The sequence below is a fragment of the Phodopus roborovskii genome, unplaced genomic scaffold (assembly GCF_943737965.1).
Source record: "Phodopus roborovskii unplaced genomic scaffold, PHOROB, whole genome shotgun sequence".
NCBI classification, from domain to species: Eukaryota; Metazoa; Chordata; class Mammalia; order Rodentia; family Cricetidae; genus Phodopus; species Phodopus roborovskii.
The window spans coordinates 20,305,985-20,324,735 of NW_026126470.1; the positions used below are offsets into that span (position 1 = coordinate 20,305,985).

Here is an 18,751-nt window from a genome sequence, read left to right on the forward strand (position 1 = left end):
TCTCTTCAAACCAATATTGGCTCTCTCTTTTATGTTCTCTCTCTCTCCCTCTCTCCCTCTCTCTCCCTCTCTCTCTCTCTCTCTGTCTCTCTCCTGTGTTCTATTCATACCCTGACTCAATCTTCCTAGTCGCATGTGTTTTCCTCTCCTCCACCTCTTTTTTCCTACTTCTCTCTCAATTCACTTCCACTCCTACCTGCTTCTGTGATGGACTTTATATGAGTCTCTTAGGATACACCTTGTATCCTATTCCTCTGATGGTGTGAATTATAGGCTGGTCCTTTGCTCTATATCTAAAATCCATATATGAGCAAGTACATACTATGTTCCTCTTTTTGTGACTGCGTTACCTAATTCAGGATGGTTTCTTCAAGTGCCATCTACTTGCCTCTGAATTTCAACATTCCATTATTTTTTTTTCTGCAGAGCAGTATTCCATTGTGTAGATGTGCCACATCTTCTTTATCCATTCTTCAATTGAGGGGCATCTAGGTTGCTTGTGGGTTCTTGCTATTACAAATAGTGCTGCTATGAACATAGATGAACAGATGTCTTTGTTGCATGGATGTGGATCATTTGGGTATATGCCTAAGAGGGGGATTGCCGGGTCCTGTGGTAAACTAATTCCCATTTTCCTGAGGAACCGCCATACTGATCTCCAAAATGGCTGTATGAGTTTGCACTCCCACCAACAGTAGAGGAGTGTTCCCTTTCTCCACATCCTCTCCAGCATGAGTTGTCATTGGTTTTTCTAATTTTAGCCATTGTCAGGAATAAGATGGTATCTCAAAGTTGTTTTGCTTTGCATTTCCCTAATAGCTAAGGATGTTGAGCACTTTCTTAAGTGTCTTTCAGCCTTTTTTATTTGTTTTTGAGAATTCTTTCTTCATTTATGTACCCAATTTTTAATAGGGTTGTTTGTTGTTTTGTTGACTAGTTTGTTTGTATAATTTGGAGATCAGCCCTTTGTCAGACATAGGATTGTTGAAAATTACTTACCAATCTGTGGGCTGCTGTTTGGTCATGTTCACTGTGTCCTTTGCCTTACAGAAGCTTCTAAATTTGAAGAGGTCCCATTTATTAATTGTTTATCTCAGTGTCTGTGCCCCTGGAGTTATGTTCTTCAGGAGGCATCACCATTCCTGACTTTAAGCTCTACTACAGAGCTATAGTTCTGAAAACAGCCGGGTATTGGCACAAAAATAGACAGGTAGACCGATGGAATCAAATTGAAAATCCTGATATTAAATCACACACCTATGAACACCTGATTTTCGACAAAACTGCTAAAATAATACAATGGGGTGAGGACAGCATCTTCAACAAATAGTGCTGGCACAATTGGATGAGAGTGTGTAAAAGACTTCAGATAGACCCATGTCTGTCACCATACACAAATCTCAAGTCCAAATGTATCAAACACCTCAACATCAATCCAACCACACTGAACCTCTTAGAAGAGAAAGTAGGAGGCACCCTTGAACAAATTAGTATGGAGTCCATACTATGTTTTTAATGACATATTTTGTCACTACATGCTGCCATTACTACCAAACCTAGATTTCTGTGGCACCCTGCAAGACTACGTGAATCTCCTATTAAGATCAAGAAGAAAGTGTTCATCTTAAAAGTCATACTATAGAAGCCAAGGGTTTGTCACTGGAGTTATTTCCTTAGCAAACACTAAGATACAAAATAAGAAACCTGGATTAGCAAATATCATGGCTGTAAGCACCCATCAATGAACCATCACGAAGCCATAGAAGTGTTTAGAATACCAAAGCTAGAGTTGTTAGGAAGAGCTTGGTTATATTTGTGAATACAGTTAACTATGCACATGTGTATCATACATACATATATATATGTCTGCTTAGCTACCACCCATGAAGACATTTGATGACTAAGTTAGTACTTATTTATCACTGTAAGCTTGGTCTATTCACAGCTTTCTTCACATAAAGCCAAGGAAATAAACTTTGCTACTGTTAAAAAGAAAAACACTTTTGGATTTGTTTTTTCATTTATTCTTCTATATGTAGGCAACAGAATAACACACAACTGAACTCAAAGACATACAGTATTGATGCATTTTAACCTGCTGTGCCATGTATAACCCAGTTCATGTTTTATTTGCATGTGGATTAAATAAAGACTCTTACAATTTGTTTTGGTTAGTAAACATTTTTCTGCAAGAGGGTATTCATCTATTTATTACCTTAACTGTTTTGGCATTTATCCAACATACTATGTTTCCCGTGCAGTTTTCACACTCATGACCATTTCCCAACTCAATTTGAGGAGCACTGCTATTTTTGAAATAATTATATATTTGTCAATTCCAGTTCAGTACTATGCAAATATGAAGCACTTTTGTATTAAACACTTTAAAGTGCTTTCAATTTGCCTCTGAGGACAACATTTCCACAACTTCTTGATTGTAGGATTGCATCACATTTATATGGGGCATTTGCTGTTAACTTGACACAGAATTAAGAATTGATATTGTGATGCCTACATGTAAGATATGTAATGGATCCATCATCATTTTTAAAGATTTATTCGAATGTGTGTGTGTGTTCACATGTATGCCATATGTATCAAGGTGCCCACTGTGTCAAGAAGAGGGTGGTGGGTCCCATGCAACTAGTTATAAGCAGCTGGGAGCTACCAGCATTGTTGCTTGGAAAAGAACTCTGCCCTGTGGAATAACAATAAGTACTCTTAACTCATAAATCACCTCTCCAGCTCTGATATTAATATTTTATCTACGTTTTATTGCAGAAAATATTGTAGACAATTCCATGTGTTTTATTTTAAGCTTGTAAATATAATTTTATAAATTTCTGAAAGACTTTTTCCCAAATACCATCTATGTGTATTAGGGAGGGAATATCTGTTCCTGTAAGGCACAACTAAGGCTGAAAGTTTTGAGAAGATGACATCATCTGACCCTTGGTGCAGCACCAGGGTTGTTTGTCTGTTTTGCTTTACTGGGCCTCAGGGACCCTTGAACCGATGCCTTTTGGTGATGGTATGGAGGAGGCACATAACTCAAGGCCAGTCACTTATCACTCACCCAGGAAAACCTCACAGCAAGCATAATAGCTGAAGCATTTTGTGCTCCATGGAGCACATTTAGATGTGAGGACATTGCCATTTCCTACTGCCCACAGGGGTCAAGGACAGCACAATGACACACTTTGGATTTCCCTGGAACATACTGTATCACTGTGAAATTTTTCTTTGATGGTACACATTTTACAGATTGTTGCAGGACTATGACCAGTCCTTTCATCATATTGATCCTCCTTTTCACAAACATAAATATATACACAAAAACATACGCATATAACACACACACACAAATAACATACATGCACATATACAAACACACAGACAAAAATAAAATTATGATGTCCTATTTCTCTTTTCTCAACCTAGAGAAGCGTCATGCTAATTTTGTATTTAAAACCGAGTAACTAAAACCTATAGGAAATCCTGGATTTCATGATTGTCATTACTCTTCTATGCAAAAAGAAAGGATGTCTGTGGCCTTTGAAGTTGGAATAAATTCCCAATGAAGTACCCTTTGTCCTTTTATTTTTTTCCTTTCATTAAACATAGATTGTTTTCTCAAACAACATAATCTGAATACAGTGTTTCCTCCCTCCACTCCTCACAGTTCCTCCCCATCTCCTTTCTCAAGGGCGAAACACTCCCCTTCTGTCTTTCTAGAAGCAGGAGACTCCTAGGTGATAATAACAAAAAATAACACAATAAAATACATTAAGATAGCACAAAAAAAGATCATACCAAATTTTGACTAGAAAAAAGCAACAGAAGAATAAAAGAACACCAAAAGAAATCACTAGAATCAGAGACCTACTCATTGACACTCTCAGGAGTTACATAAAAGTACGAAACTGAAATCTATAGCGAAGGGGCAGGGAAGACTCCTGTGCAGAACTTTATAGACCTTATAATTGCTGCATCCATCTCTGTGAGTCCATATGAGAGTGTTTCTCAAACGTTTTAGAATCTTTTATTCTCCTAGAGCACTGTATCTCCTCTGGCTCCCCAACTCCTTCTGCATTCTCTTCTGTGGAGGTCACTGAGTTCTGAGGGGAGGGATTTGATGGAGACAGCTTACTTAGAGATGTGTGTTCCAATCTCTCTCCCTCTCTCTCTCTCTCTCTCTCTCTCTCTCTCTCTCTCTCTCTCTCTCTTTGTGTGTCCCTGTCTCTGCCTCTGCTTAATGTCCCAGTGTGATCTCTACTTGGTTGTTTGGTTGGTTTTTTTGTTTATTTGTTTGTTTTTCGTCTGCTCCGTCTGTGGTTTTTCATCTCTCATGATGTCTGCATAAGTCACTGATCTGTGTTTATAGCAGAATGTCATTAATAGTTTTCTTATTACTACTTAAAAAAAACAGTGGTATTTTAGTTTTATCTTAGGTCTTGGGGCTATCTAGTCTTTGTTTCTTGGCCATCCAATGGGTGTCAGATATTGGTTCCATCTCATAAATCTGGCATTAATTCAAATCTAACATGGCTTGTTTATTCCAACAAGGTTTATGCCACCACTGCCTTAGCACATTCTGAAGGCAGGATAGGTCAAATGTTTTGTAGGTGGGTTGGGTTTTATATCTCTTTTTGGTAGCCTGAAGGGTATCTTTCCATGTCATAGAAACTAGAACATATAAAGTGTATATATAGCTACCATATAAACCTCTCCTAGTTCAAAGGACTTTGTGGTTGTTGTCTTGACTAATTGGACTTTTCTGTCAGATTGTGGAGAGCAACCTATTATCTTGGCAACAACCTGGGTTGTTGGAGCTTTCCATGGGACCCTTTTGGCCAATGAGTCATTTGTATAAAGACCAGTCTCTGGTACTGGATGCTTCCTTTGGTGACAAGATGACAAGAAGGGGTCTGTTTCTCTTTTGGAGACTTTATTAGGATTGCTTTCATATATTACTGGGAGTTTCCAGTGCAGTAGTTTCCATACTTCCTTTCATATGTCCTGCAGTTCTGGCTGTCTATCCCTTCATTTCCTCCCTCAATCCTGTGATCCTCTCCCAGCTAATCCATCTGTTCTCACCAATCCCTTCTCAGACTTCCTATAAAATCTATAGAATTTCTCCATTCCAGAAAGATTCATATATACCCCATAGTCACTTCCTCTCTGTACTGCTTTTCTGGGTCAATTGGTTGTATTTTTGCCATCTTTTATTTAAAGACTAGTGCATATATAATATATACATATATACATATGTATATATTATATCTGGAACTGGGTTACCTCACTCATTCTATTTTTTTTTTTCTAGCTCTATCCATTTGCCTTGCAAAATTCATTTTGTGATTTTTTTAATACCTGAGTAATACTTAATTCTGTAAATGAAGCACATTTTTTTGTTATTAAATGCTTATACTCTCTTTTCTATAAATTTTTAAGTAGTATGAACAGGATAATGCCTTGGAGTTTGGTGTTGTAGAATATTACTTTACGCAAAGATGTGTCACATTTGTTTATGCTTAGGAACATTACTTTAACCCTGTAAAGGTGTGTTCCATTTGTTTCTGCTGCGTTTGCTTAATTATGAAAAAATTATCACATTTGTTTCACCTTGTCTTCCTAAGTCACCTCATTGATCTAACAAAGATCTGAATGGCTAATAGCTAGGCAGAGAAAGGATAGTAGGGTCTGGCAGGCAGAGAGAATAAATAGGAGGAAGACAGGGAGAGGAGAGAACAAGGGAGATAAAAAGGGAGATGCCTCAAGCCAGCCAGTAGACACAAAGCAGTGTATACAGAAAGGAAAAAAAAAAAATAAATAAATAAAAAACTGAGGCAAAAGGTAGATACAGGAAAACAGGTTAAAATAGGTTAAAAGAGTTAGCCATAAATGAGCCTAAGCTAGTCTGAGCATTAGAAACTAATAATATATATCCATGTCATGACTGGCAGATGGCTAGTGTCCTAAAAGAAAAGCCTGTTAACCGTTTGGAGCTTCAAACTTCATTCAACCTGACATACCAAAGCAAGAACACTGAACACTGCCCTGTGTCATGCACAGGCATAGAAGTATTTTGGGAAAAATCCCCACTAGTAATCTGAGATTAGGAACCTGTAGATTGTGTGGCTACTTTAGTACAGAACCAGCTGGGGCTCTCCGATAAGTACAGTGCTTTCAAAGGAACGTAAAGAGTCCAAAGAAGTTTGCTGCAATTAAACGTCCATATCGCCATCTTTACATTTATCTGGCATTTTAACCACATTTCTTTCAAAGTATTCAATAAAATCTTTTATAAGATATTTTCTTTCCATTGCGCTTAACTTTGGGATTAGACACAAATGTCTATGGATGTGTTACATTTTCCAGCCAATGATTTTGAGTACAAGAAACAGGGCTGCTATCTATTTCATAAAACATAAAAGTTGTTCAAATTAATGAACACTGTAAAATATTCAGCCTGGTGGAATATTGTTTTCTAGTAAGAACATAATACCAGAATTTAATAGATCTGAAATGCTATATCCTGGGGGAACTCACCTGTCACTATTATATGAGCTAATTAAGTCATGAGTAAATGATTATATAGATTTCACTGAAGTATCTGTTTTACTCTTGTATGTACTGACACCATGTCAAGTAAAATGCTTAAACGCATTATGACACACAGGTTGTAATATATTTTCTCAGTTACTCGTCCTCAAGCATCATATTCCTGTAGAAAGGCATTGGGACTCTAGACACAGTGGCTGTTACATGGATTTTTATGATTTACAATGGGTAAAAAGACCATAGAATTCTTTCACATGAGTTGATAATTTCCCTTGGTTGATCTATGCTGCTTGCAATTCAAAGTACGTTTTGATTCTGAAGCACTCGAGGGTGAGCCCCTCTCCCCTCTATCATTGTTGGAGTAGCTCTCTGCTCTCTGACAGGTTATGACAGTACATATGAAAAACTGCTGGTAAATGAAGTGTAGAATAAAACATCAGAATATCACCAGAAAGGGAAACAAAGTGAGAACTGTAGTGTTGCATGTATGATTTCTCATTGCTCACATTGATCAATAAGGCTTTTATACTGAATTTGTTCTGATGAGCAAACATATGTGTTCTAGGCAGAGAAATTCATATTCACCAAGAGACTTACCAAGTTGGGTAGTTCAAACACTCTCTTATAATTTAATTTATCACTGCATAGTAAGTGCCCAGATAAAATTTTTACAAGATGTCATGTGCTGGCTTCATCAAGACAGCTAATAACTTACATGTCTAAGTGGTGCTGGTAGAAATAAATTTGGATTGAGTGTGGAACTTGGGCTTGCTGCCTCCTCAAGATATTTTAGTTTTAATTAAATGTCATACTCAGAATAAGTGATGAGTGACCTGCTTCTTTCCTCCTAAAGGACTTAGAACATAAAACTATGGAGGCAGGAATTGTTCATAAGACATTAAACACATTAATTGATATTAAGCCATAGGTTCTTTTAAATTTTATTTCATATGATTTATTTGGAAATTGGTTCTATAGGTAGATTATGGCCAGATTGTTAAGTGTGTCCTAGGGAATTGTGATTAATCAACATATTGGTTAGTCTAACTTCAGGTAGGGATTGGTGAACATATTGGCCTATCATAGTCTAACACACTGTTGATCTCATTTCAGTCTGATCAAGGGTTAATAAAGAATCTTGTTAAATGCAGATTGTGATTCAGTTCATTTGAAATGGAATCTAAGAATTTGCAAAACAGAGATGCTTCTGGCTGAGGTCAATGGGATAAGCCTTGGAATTAACTTATGAATAAGGTTGGCTGTAGTCTGAATTGCCCTGTCCTGACCATCCAAAAAACCACAAAGAGGCTGAATATGAATTAGAAATGCTCAGCCAATAGTATGGTCTTATTACTAATTAGCTCTTACATTTTAAGTTAATCCATATTCCCTATTTATGCTATGTCGCATGGTGGTAACTTTATTAACATGACTCATTTATTTCCTGCGCCCAGTACTTCTGTCTGGCAACTCCATCCTCTACCCTTCTTCCTCCCAGCATTCTACTGGTCTGCCTCTCCTGTTGAAACTTATCCTATTTAGCTATTGGCCAGTTAGCTTCTTTATTAAACCAATCACAATGACATATAGTCACACAGTGTTAATGATTATTCCATAGAAAATGCTAAATTATCTTGCCATTGATAACAGGAAATCCTAGACTTTTCAGCTGATACATCAGATTTTCTGAAATGCAATACAATAAATAAGTGACACATAACATTATATACATAGAACATTAAAAAAAAAGCCCACCAACAATACCACCCCAAATCTCCAGGTGTTACTGATTAATCTGTATGTGATTATTACATTTCACATGGTGAGAAAGCACAGCAAGGGATAGAGAAATGCAAATGTGTTGCTTTATGGGCTTTGGAAGGAACAGTAAGTCAGATTTGATATTTTGGCCAAATTGTTGACTGTCTCTCTTTTGAAATGTTTTGGGAAAGGAGTTTCAAATGATATTAAGAATATCTCTTACTTTATACAACAGAGAATGGGATACAGAATAATAGACAACATATTTCACATTTGGTGTCTAGTTCCAAATTTTTGCATTTAAATGTAGGCTTCTAGGGGTCCAGTGGTGATATGAATGATTGGAAATAACCAAAAGATTTATAATTGGACTTAATTCTTGCTCAACAAATGGAAAATCTTGTTTGGCCTTAGAAACCTGGACCGCTTCATAGAGCTAATGAAATCATGGATTCTGTGGGGGACACTGCAACCAATACTTTACTAAACTAAATTAACCCTTAACTATATTTGTAATATCTGTCCTAATACCCTTAGATAAATGTAGTCATTACTCCTTCATCAAGTAAATTTCTCTTACAATCGACAGAAATTATGGCGGAAATCAATGAATCAATAATCATAATGCAGAGTTGTGGGGCCCAGTACCAATTGATTCATCATATGCAAAGCAACTCCTGCCTCTAAGTCTTAGGCGATATTGGGGAAGAAGGGACACAAAGATTGTAAACCAGAGGATCAGTGATTTTTCTTTGAGATTGTTTCCTAGGAATGTCAGAAGCTATACCCATAATGTCTCACCAACATGGCTACCTATACTGGAATTGAACAAGGATGACACCAACAGACATGCTAATGTGGATAGTGGAAATCTTTCAAAGCTTCACCCCTACGGAAAAGACATACAAACAGACAATAAAACCTGTATGCAACTAAGGAATGCTGAGACTGGTAGAAATGGTCTTCTTCAACTACACTTATCTGTGACTATAAGGATAAATACACAATGCATAAGGACCAGGGACTCGTGAGATGGAACAGAATTGAAAGCCTGTGGAATACCTTTCATGGTACCAAAAGGAATCAAAATGTTTTCAAAAGAGGTAAACAACGAATAATTCTAACCAGATATGATGCCTATCAACTACAATACCAGAATGACACAGTATCTGTAATGGTACAGAGTGGCAAACCAACCCTGGCTGTAACAAGTGTTAGCAATGGCCTGTCCTTGGGCTTGTGACAGGATACACCCTCAGCTGCAGCCACTAAGAGCACCACCTGTGCATATTCACTACGTTCCCTTTTAAAAGGGCCCTGCCCACCTCCCATCCTCTACTTTCTCTCTTTTTTTCTCCCTCTACCTTCTCCTCATTCCTTTCTTCTGTTGTTCCTGTCCCTGGAGCATAGTCTCCCCCATTCCTCTTCTCTCTTTATGATCCCTTTACCTAATTTAAAGAAACAAAACAAAAACTCTGAGTTTGAAGGCTGTCACATGGCATCTTTCTCTAATGAGCTACTTTTCTTAAATTACAACAACAAACATCTCTCTGGTGGAATATAAAGCCAATCAGAACACCTAAATCATGGCCGTACCTGGAAACTTAGTGAAGTACTTTGGACTAGTGAGTTTACAGATCTTGTAGGAGTACCTACAAACACTGTTTTGATAAGCCAACACAAGCCTTAACTATATTGATATATCCAATTTTTTTTTGTATTTCTTTTCCTACCCTACTCTACCATAACAGTTCCCAACTGAGAGCTATGCTTCAATAAATATGTTGGAGGAATCATAGTTATGAGGATATTTCTTCTGAACTTCTAACACACTAATAAAGAGTACAGTTGCTGCTTAAATTAACCAGTAGAACTATCTACCTAATTCATCAATCAGTCCATAAGGAGGCTTTGCTAGAATTCTTCTATCAAAGTTCAGTTTGAAACTGTTTTGTATCTTAAAAGACAGCAATTATATTAGATTAATATATTAGCTATATGCAAGATTGACTTGATGATAAGCCAGGAAAAGTATTGTCACCCTTGTCCAGAAGGAACCTACTCGCTGCCGATGACTTCAGGGTTAAGTATGAAACAGAACTGGCCTTGCGCCAGTGTGTGGAGAGCGACATCCATGGATGACACCAACATCACAAGGCTGCAGCTCGAGACAGAAATCGAAGCCTTCAAGGAGGAACTGCTATTCATGGAGAAGAATCACGAGGAGGAAGTCAAAGGACTGGAAGCCCAGATTGCCAGCTCTGGATTGAGGGTGGAAGTGGATGCCCCCAAATCTCAGGACCTCAGCAAGATCATGGCTGATATCTGGGCCCATTATGAGGAACTGACTCAGAAGAACTGTGAGGAACTGGACAAGTGCACCACAGTAGTCACCACCCAGTCTGCTGAAATCAAAGATGCTAGACCACACTCACGGGCCTGAGACGCAACTTCCAGGCCTTGGAGATCGACCTGGATGCCATGAAACATCAGAAAACCAGCTTGGAGAATAGCCTTAGGGATGTAGAGGCCCGATACAGTGCGCAGATGGCAGATGGAGCAGCTCAATGGGGTCCTTCTGCACCTGGAGTCAGAGCTGTCCCAAACCCGGGCTGAGGGCAGACCCAGGAATACGAAGCCCTGCGGAACATCAAGGTTAAACTTGAGGCTGAGATTGCCACCTACCGCCGCTTGCTAGAAGATGGGGAAGACTTCAGTCTCAGCGATGCCCTGGACTCCAGTAACTCCATGCAAACTGTCCAGAGGACAACCACCCACAAGGTTGTGGATGGCAAAGTGGTGTCCGAGTCCAACGACATGAGAGTTCTGAGACACTGAGGCTGAGAAGGAGGCTACCCTGGGGACTAAGGAACGAATAAAAGTTAAGAGGTCACTGGAAAAAAAAAGAATATAAATATATTATATATTTACATATATATATATAATATATATATTATATGAGAGAGAGTGTGTGTGAGAGAGAGAGAGAGGGAGAGAGAGATAGAGCGTGCTGCATCTTTGTGATCACCACAGAAGAGGGTAGAAAAATTGTAAGAGCCAGAAAACCAGGAAGTCTGCTGTGAAACAGTCTGTCTTACAAATGACTTCATAAACAATACCAGAAGAATGGAAATGTCAGTGGACTTACTAAGTGTGAAGGGGGGAAACTTTATGGGGTACAACCTCTAGGCAATGGAGTACAGACAACTAATGACTGCTTGTAGGATAACTAACCTAGAAGAGAAGAGAAAGGTACCAGAAAAGGGTAACATCGAATTGAATTGTTGGCCAAAAACAGTCCTATGACAACCACAAACAAACTATTGCTGTGGTGGTTATTGGTTTCTCCCAACAAACTGACAGTAAGGTCCAATTGTTGGTCTCATTGAAACAGAGAAGCTGGGCTTGTGCCTACCTAGAGTCTTCACCTCTACTGACTAACATTCATGACTAACTCTGCTTGATACAAAAAAGGCAAAGTAACTACCAAAACAGCTACCTGTGATCTACAAAAGCTAAACATCCTGTTGATACACTGGTGTAATGTTAGCACAGATGTTGTGGGAACAGCCAATCACTTTCTGAATAGAATTAAGACCTACACCATGAGAGACAATCCCTGCCCGATAATTGACAGGTGGCCAAGAAGCTGAAGTTAGTGAGGTCATGGTTCTATGGGTAAACAAAATACTCTGCTAAAGGAGCCAGACAATAAAATGACTGTTAATTACATTTTGATGTACCCATCACTCAGCCATAATCAGAGACGATTCCTCTTGCTGTAGATGGGAACTAGTATAGACAATTGCACAATGTACACATGTAGTGAGATATCCATCCTGCCCACATCTGTAGTGCTGACCATGCTTGTTTGGGCATGGTCCAAGTGCTGACATGATGGAGAGTGGGTTTTAAGTCTGTGGTTGGGACAGGTATCTCTTTTGCTTCCTGTTGGGTCACAGAGGACAGGCTAAGTGGATCCTTGGAAAGGGAACTTGCACAGTCTGTTGGCCTGGTTCTTTTGCAAGTGAGTTCTCCCCGAAAAACATTCATTTAACCTGTGCTGAGTATAGTGAATCTTGATCCAAGCATCCATATGCATAAAGAGAGACACTTTGGAACACTCGGTCCTAAATATAATACCTTCTTCAAAGCTTTGAGACTCAGGGAACTCTGCTGAAGAGGAGGGCAAAAGAATTTAAAACCCAAAGGGAATGGATAGCACTAATCTTCCAAACACATTACTCATGTATGTATAAACTAAGAGAGACTGATGCAGAATGTCTAGATAGAAATTTACAGTTCCAAGCTACAGAGGAAAGTCCCAACACTTAGAGGGTGAAGTGGACATGATCTCCCATCTCTGAGCAAAAAAAACTTGTCTCCAATTTACAACAGCATGCAAAGAAAAACTTAACTTTCTCTGACAGAGTCTCTCTGGGTATAAAGGGTACACTTAAGAGTAGGTTCCATATCAGCAGTAAATGGACACTATAAAATATACTTAGTAATAGTTTTTAGATATTTTTTCTCATATTGCTATGTTGGTGCATTTTTTCATTTCTAGTCTTTTGCATGTTTGAAGTTTTCTGACTTTGTGTTCTTATGAAATTCATACATGTGTGTTTCTTGTGCTGTTTTGCTTTTATTTTAATCATTTGATACTGCCTTTTCCATGTTATTTTCTAAGGGAGAAAGGCATTAAATGGATATACTGGGAATCTAGCAGGACATTGGGGAGGATTAGAATATATGTTATGAATTTTCAGTATAAGTAGCATGAATTTTTGCTAAATTTTAATTTGGACAGGACAAAAATCTTGAAAATACTGTTTTGAAAGAAAATAGGTAGACAGCTATATTTTTAAAATTTAAATATACCTATAAGTTAAAAATTGTCTTAAGCTTATTTGTATTAATTATAGGTATTTGTAAGACATTTATACCCATTTTTTTTTTTTTAATTTATAAAGTAGGCTTGCCTGGGTTCTGAATACTACTACTTGGAATTGCATCTTTTACATATGTTCTGTGAAAAGGAACTTTAACCTAATGATCTTGATAAACATACCTATCATATATCCCTCCAAAATATTTTTTAAATTTATCATTTGTATTTTAAGAATATTTCTGACACCGAGTCCTATAGTAATTCCCAAAACAAAAGTATTTTACTATAAATTTTAGAGTTTTTCATCCTAATAAATCATTTTTGACTTATTATTTTGTTATATTTGACTATTTGAAAGGAAATATCTATCAAAATCTATGCATTCAACTTTAAAATTCATAACTAAATTAAACTTATTTTTGACAATATAAATATAATTTTATATAATTGAGTATCATTTTTAAGGTTTCATGAAATATTTATGGACCTAGAAATGCCACTGTAATAAATTTTAAGAAGCTATGAATATTTAAATGTATAAAGAGTATGCTTTATTATTCCTTTGGATATAATCCCAACACACACACACTTTAAATTGCACACCAAAAATAACAAATGTATTACTGTGCACAGAATTATCAAAGCAAAATTAATGAAGTAGCAACAGGTTTATTACACTATTATGTTTAGTATTCCTAGAGACTGAGTTTTGTCATATGTTCACTTAGACACAGTATGTCACACTATTATATTCACACAATTGTGAGCACACATGGCACATTTATTCTGAACAGAGAATAATGTTTTCTCTTCTCTGACTTTGGAAGAAGCATGGGTAACTCTTGAAGGATCTATGGGATCGTCCTGCTTTTCTGTCTTCCAATCTCTGGGTACCTTCAGTTCTGCAATGTGGCCATAAAAGAAGTTGTTACTTCCTATTATGCACATAGAAACACTATGTTCTAATGACAGTTCTCTGGTTCCTTACATATCACACATGACTACGGAGGGCATTTGGTGCACTCACATATGTAGGGCTCAGGAACTTCAAAACCAAAGCAGTTCTGCAATTTTCTCTTTGTTCTCTGAGACTAATGGGAGCATGTGTGTAGTGAGATAGTCCTTCTGTAGCACTGACCACGCCCATTGGGGGGGTGGAGCCATGGGCGGAAGTGACCTGAGGAAGGAGGTCGGAGGGGGCCAGGAAAGGCTCTCTCTTTCTGGCATGACTCGGACAGGACAGGACAGGATCGGGTTGAATTTCCTGGTGTTCATCTGTCTAGGTTGTAAGTTATTTCTCCCTGAATAAACATCTATTCGGCCTATTTGTTTATCCTGATCCTTATTTACCGCGATACATGTGCTGTTGGGAAGGCCCTTTAGATGCTGTCTACAAGGTAGATGACAATCTTTTGGTTCCCTGTCTCACTATTTTCCTCTTTGTCTCGCTTCATCTTAGTTTTTGTGTTCTCAGGTCACATGTGTCACTTTTACACTGTCCACAGAATAAAACTTTGACTCAGAAAACTTTTTCTTTGAGGGAAGAGGGATCCAAATTGCTTAATTTGCTCAAAGCCCCAATTAGCCTGCTGCAAATTAGGAGAGGACTCCTGGCTTTTTCTTGAGTAAGCTTTTAAAGCTCATGATAAGTAATAAATATGTACCTTAATTAAATTTGTTTTATTGCAATGATGTTTATTACCAACATTCCAAAGCCCTGGGACCCTGTTGGAGTATTAAAATCTCCAACGGTTGTTGTTATATGGAAGGAACTTCACACTGTTGTTATATGGGAGGCTCATGGTCCTTCGGACTTTAAGCCAACAGTTTGTCAGCATGTATGTGAATGAACTTTTTCCTCCTGTTTTGTTTTTCTTTTTCTTTTTTTTTTTTCCCCTGCATGGCATAGCACATAGTTAGTATTAAGTACCGACCTTCATTCCAATACTGTAAGCTAATGTTAAGATTTGAAAGTTACTGGTAAGTCAGAATGGTTCACCAAACTTTTCTTGATTCTCTACACATGCCTGTGAATCAAACAGAGGTGAAGACTCTAATTAATCTCTAGGGTCCTGGCCTTAGTGATAATGCTGTATGAATAGATATGCATGGATGACAGCAAGTTCTACTTGTACTGCCATTAGGTCTGTGTTCTCTTATTGATAACTTGGAGATGTGAGAATGTGGAGATATTGCAAAGCTTTGGTGAGGACTAATGTTTTAGCTAAGTTTCATTTTTTATGATTTTCTGTTTGTAATTAGGCATGTGGACACGGACACGTATTGTCTAAGGTATCTTTGGCAGGAGCTGTCTGTGTTTGTAGATGGCCATGAAGTGTAGAAGTGTAGAAGGCATTCCAAATTATTTCTCTTGACTTTCATAAGAAATATCTGGATGCAGCATCACACAGTTTATACTTCTGTTCTTCACTCAAGCATTATCATAATCCCCACCCGGCTTGTTTGGAGGCCTCTTTTAAAATTAATTCCAGGATTGGACCATGCAGCATAGCTGGGAACAAAAACAATTAACATGTACTTTTATGATAATTCTGTGGGTTAGGGGAGTACAAGGTCTACATTAGTGTACTTCTCGTCCAATCTGTATGCACAAGGAGAGTTGATCATGTGCAGCTCTCTTTGCTGTCCTTGTTACTCAGGACTCTTAGACTGCATTAAGTGCAGCTGCAGGGGAGTTGGAAGCACTGGTTTGAGAATTCAATTCTTTATGGCTTTTTTTTTATTTTCCCTGACCAGAGTTTGAACCAGTCCCTTGAGCTGTTTACCTTCAGGACTTTGGTGACTGTTACCATCATGCTATCCTTAGGCTTCCTACAATAGCTTGCCCACCATTTCAAAATGTGCTGTGGACTGTAAAATGGAGAGGGAAAGGAAACGCACTTCTTTCTTTGTGGGAGCGAGAGGAGGGAAGTCTGAACACATTTAATCTTCCATTGTGTTAAAGTTCAAACGTTATAGACATAAACCAACTGTACCTTCTGACTGGCATATCACCGATCCTTACCTACATGTATCAGAGAGCACCTGCTGGTAGCTCTAGCTTCTTGTTTCCTGGAACAAAGAATCGCTTCAGTAACAAACATTGATAGAAATAGAGACAGTTTATTAAGAGAAAGTGAGTTATTCCCAGGGTGAAAAGTGGGCTAGACAGCTGGAAAGATCTGAGCTCAGAAGTGCAGAGCCCTGGGAGTGTTGGCCCTTCATAAGACATTTGCATAGCACACCACTTTCTCTCACATTTGCATATGATACATTTTTCTTTAGGTACATGCCACAGCCTGAACAGCTGTGGCTATCACAGCGACCTGGAACAGAGGTAATGGTAGGCAAAAACACACAACTCTGGCTTCCCTTCAAGAATGAATCATCTGTATTTTTCCCATTGCTGTTTACTCATTATTTATCTAACTCTATAAGGAGCACTGCAAGCAGAGGTTGATCACACACAGTGCTTTTGAATTCATCTTTTGGCATTCCCTCAACCTGTGTGGACCTGTTTTGCCTGGACGACTTTCCCCCTTTGCTCTATCTCCTTCTTTAGGCTTTCTACATTCAATGGGGCCACATCTGGGGTGGGGATTGCACATCCTAAAGATCTGTAGATCATCTGGACCCCAGTATGTATGCTCCGTCACTTGCAGGCTGCTCTGATAGGGATAGGTTTCCAATCTATATGCCAAATGAGTTTTTCATGTTAGTCTTGACTCTCTCCTTTCCCATAGAGAAAAATGAAAAATTGACAAAAAATTTGTTTGTCATGTGTGAGTTATACATCAGTAATTTTAGAAATTGTACTCAAAATACTAAATGTTTCTCAAATATTTTTTTCCAGCTCTTCTTCAAGTGACAATTTCACTTAGCAAAGTAGAGCTTAGTGTGGGTGAATCTAAATTCTTCACATGTACAGGTATGTATTCAAATAATGTACCCTGTGCTTTTACAGTTTATGAAATGCATTGGATAAATTTAATTAGTTGAAATTGACATTGCTAAAAAAATAACATCTTATCATTTGTTATATGATAAAATATTGGGAATAATTATGTAATTACACTGAAATTTATATCATTTACTTGGTCATCAAATGTATTTGTAAAACTTGATTACAAAATAAAATCTGTGATTAAGAAACTTCTTATGATTAAAATATTATTCCTATATAAATAACCACATTAGGACTAATTTTAAAGGTAAAGCTGACTCTCCTTGTACGTAAGTAATTAATTAATTATATCTAACACTACATAATTCTAACTTGAAAGAAAGGTAAATGTCAAAAGTAATGTATATGTTCGTGAAACATAAATTCCACTCAAGAAATATTTTTGAAAATTATTATGAAAATTAATCAATATATTACATGACATTTCTGTAGAAAGTTATAGGAACCTTATTCCCTTTAATTAGAATTCTACTTTTTTGTCTCTATGTCTAATATCCATATATGAGTGAGTACATACCATGTTTGTCTTTCTGTGGTTGTGTTATCTCACTCAGGATGGCTTCTTCTAATTCTATCCATTTGCCTGCGAATTTCAAGATATCATTGTTTTGTTGTTGTTTTATTTTTTTTCCTACTGAGTAGTACTCCGTTGTGTAAATGTACCACATTTTCTTTATTCATTCGTAAGTGGAGGGTCACCCTGATGGTCCCCCATGGAAGGGAGTGGGATGGGGGAAGGAGGGTCTTGGTGGAGCATAGCAGGATGAGGGGGAGAGGAAACTAGGATTGATATATAAAATAAGATTTTCTTTTCAAATTTCATTAAAAGAAAGTATAACATAAAAAAGAAGTTCTGCTTTATTTGAGATAGCCTTTGAGTACTTGATCCGAAAGCTTTCATTCATTATGGTATAGAAATCTCTAATTAACACATTATTATATTAATCTTATCCACACTTATGAGCATAAGTTATATGTATATGAAAAGAACTACTCGCTTAATGCTAAACCAATGTATGAGACTATTTTCAATTTGCCTCTGTATCTCATTGTAGTCAAATAGTGTAAGACCAGATTGCCATAAGTATTCCTGAAATGATACATAATTTGATTAGCACACTTGTAGTATATATTAATGGAAAAATGCTTGACTAATGCATGCAGAGCCCTGATTGAAATCTCCAGTATCACACACAAAGTAAAAAGTTTTCTTGACAATGCTGTGGCTTATTAAAATTATGACAGTTATGAAAAGTGGAAGCATTGCTGAGCTAACATTCATGAATCACATTCAGAGAATATATGTGTTAAATATTGGACCTTATACTTAGAAAATAATAAAAATAAAAGTTTTGTTTTCTAAATGTCTACTTATGTATCTTAAATGACTCATATGTTGATACAAATATTTTATATTGATTGATTATCATAGGTAAATATTATTGCTTTAATATTTTCACTTAATGCAATAATTTTGGCATAAACTATGGGTTATTGTTTATATATTTCCCATGTTTGTAAATACACACAAAGAAGTTTTTTTAATTATGTAAAATGGAAAGCTTAAAATC

At 37.3% G+C, this 18,751-nt stretch overlaps 1 protein-coding gene across 1 annotated transcript in view; it reads left to right on the forward strand.

The window, feature by feature from the left end:
- The window catches only part of Ncam2 (neural cell adhesion molecule 2), a 343,990-nt gene that overhangs the window by 185,246 nt on the left and 139,993 nt on the right, over nucleotides 1-18,751 (forward strand). The window contains exon 2 of the mRNA XM_051191784.1: nucleotides 17,070-17,144. Within this exon, the coding sequence (XP_051047741.1) occupies nucleotides 17,070-17,144 (75 nt within the window). The remainder of the gene's footprint in view (nucleotides 1-17,069; nucleotides 17,145-18,751) is intronic.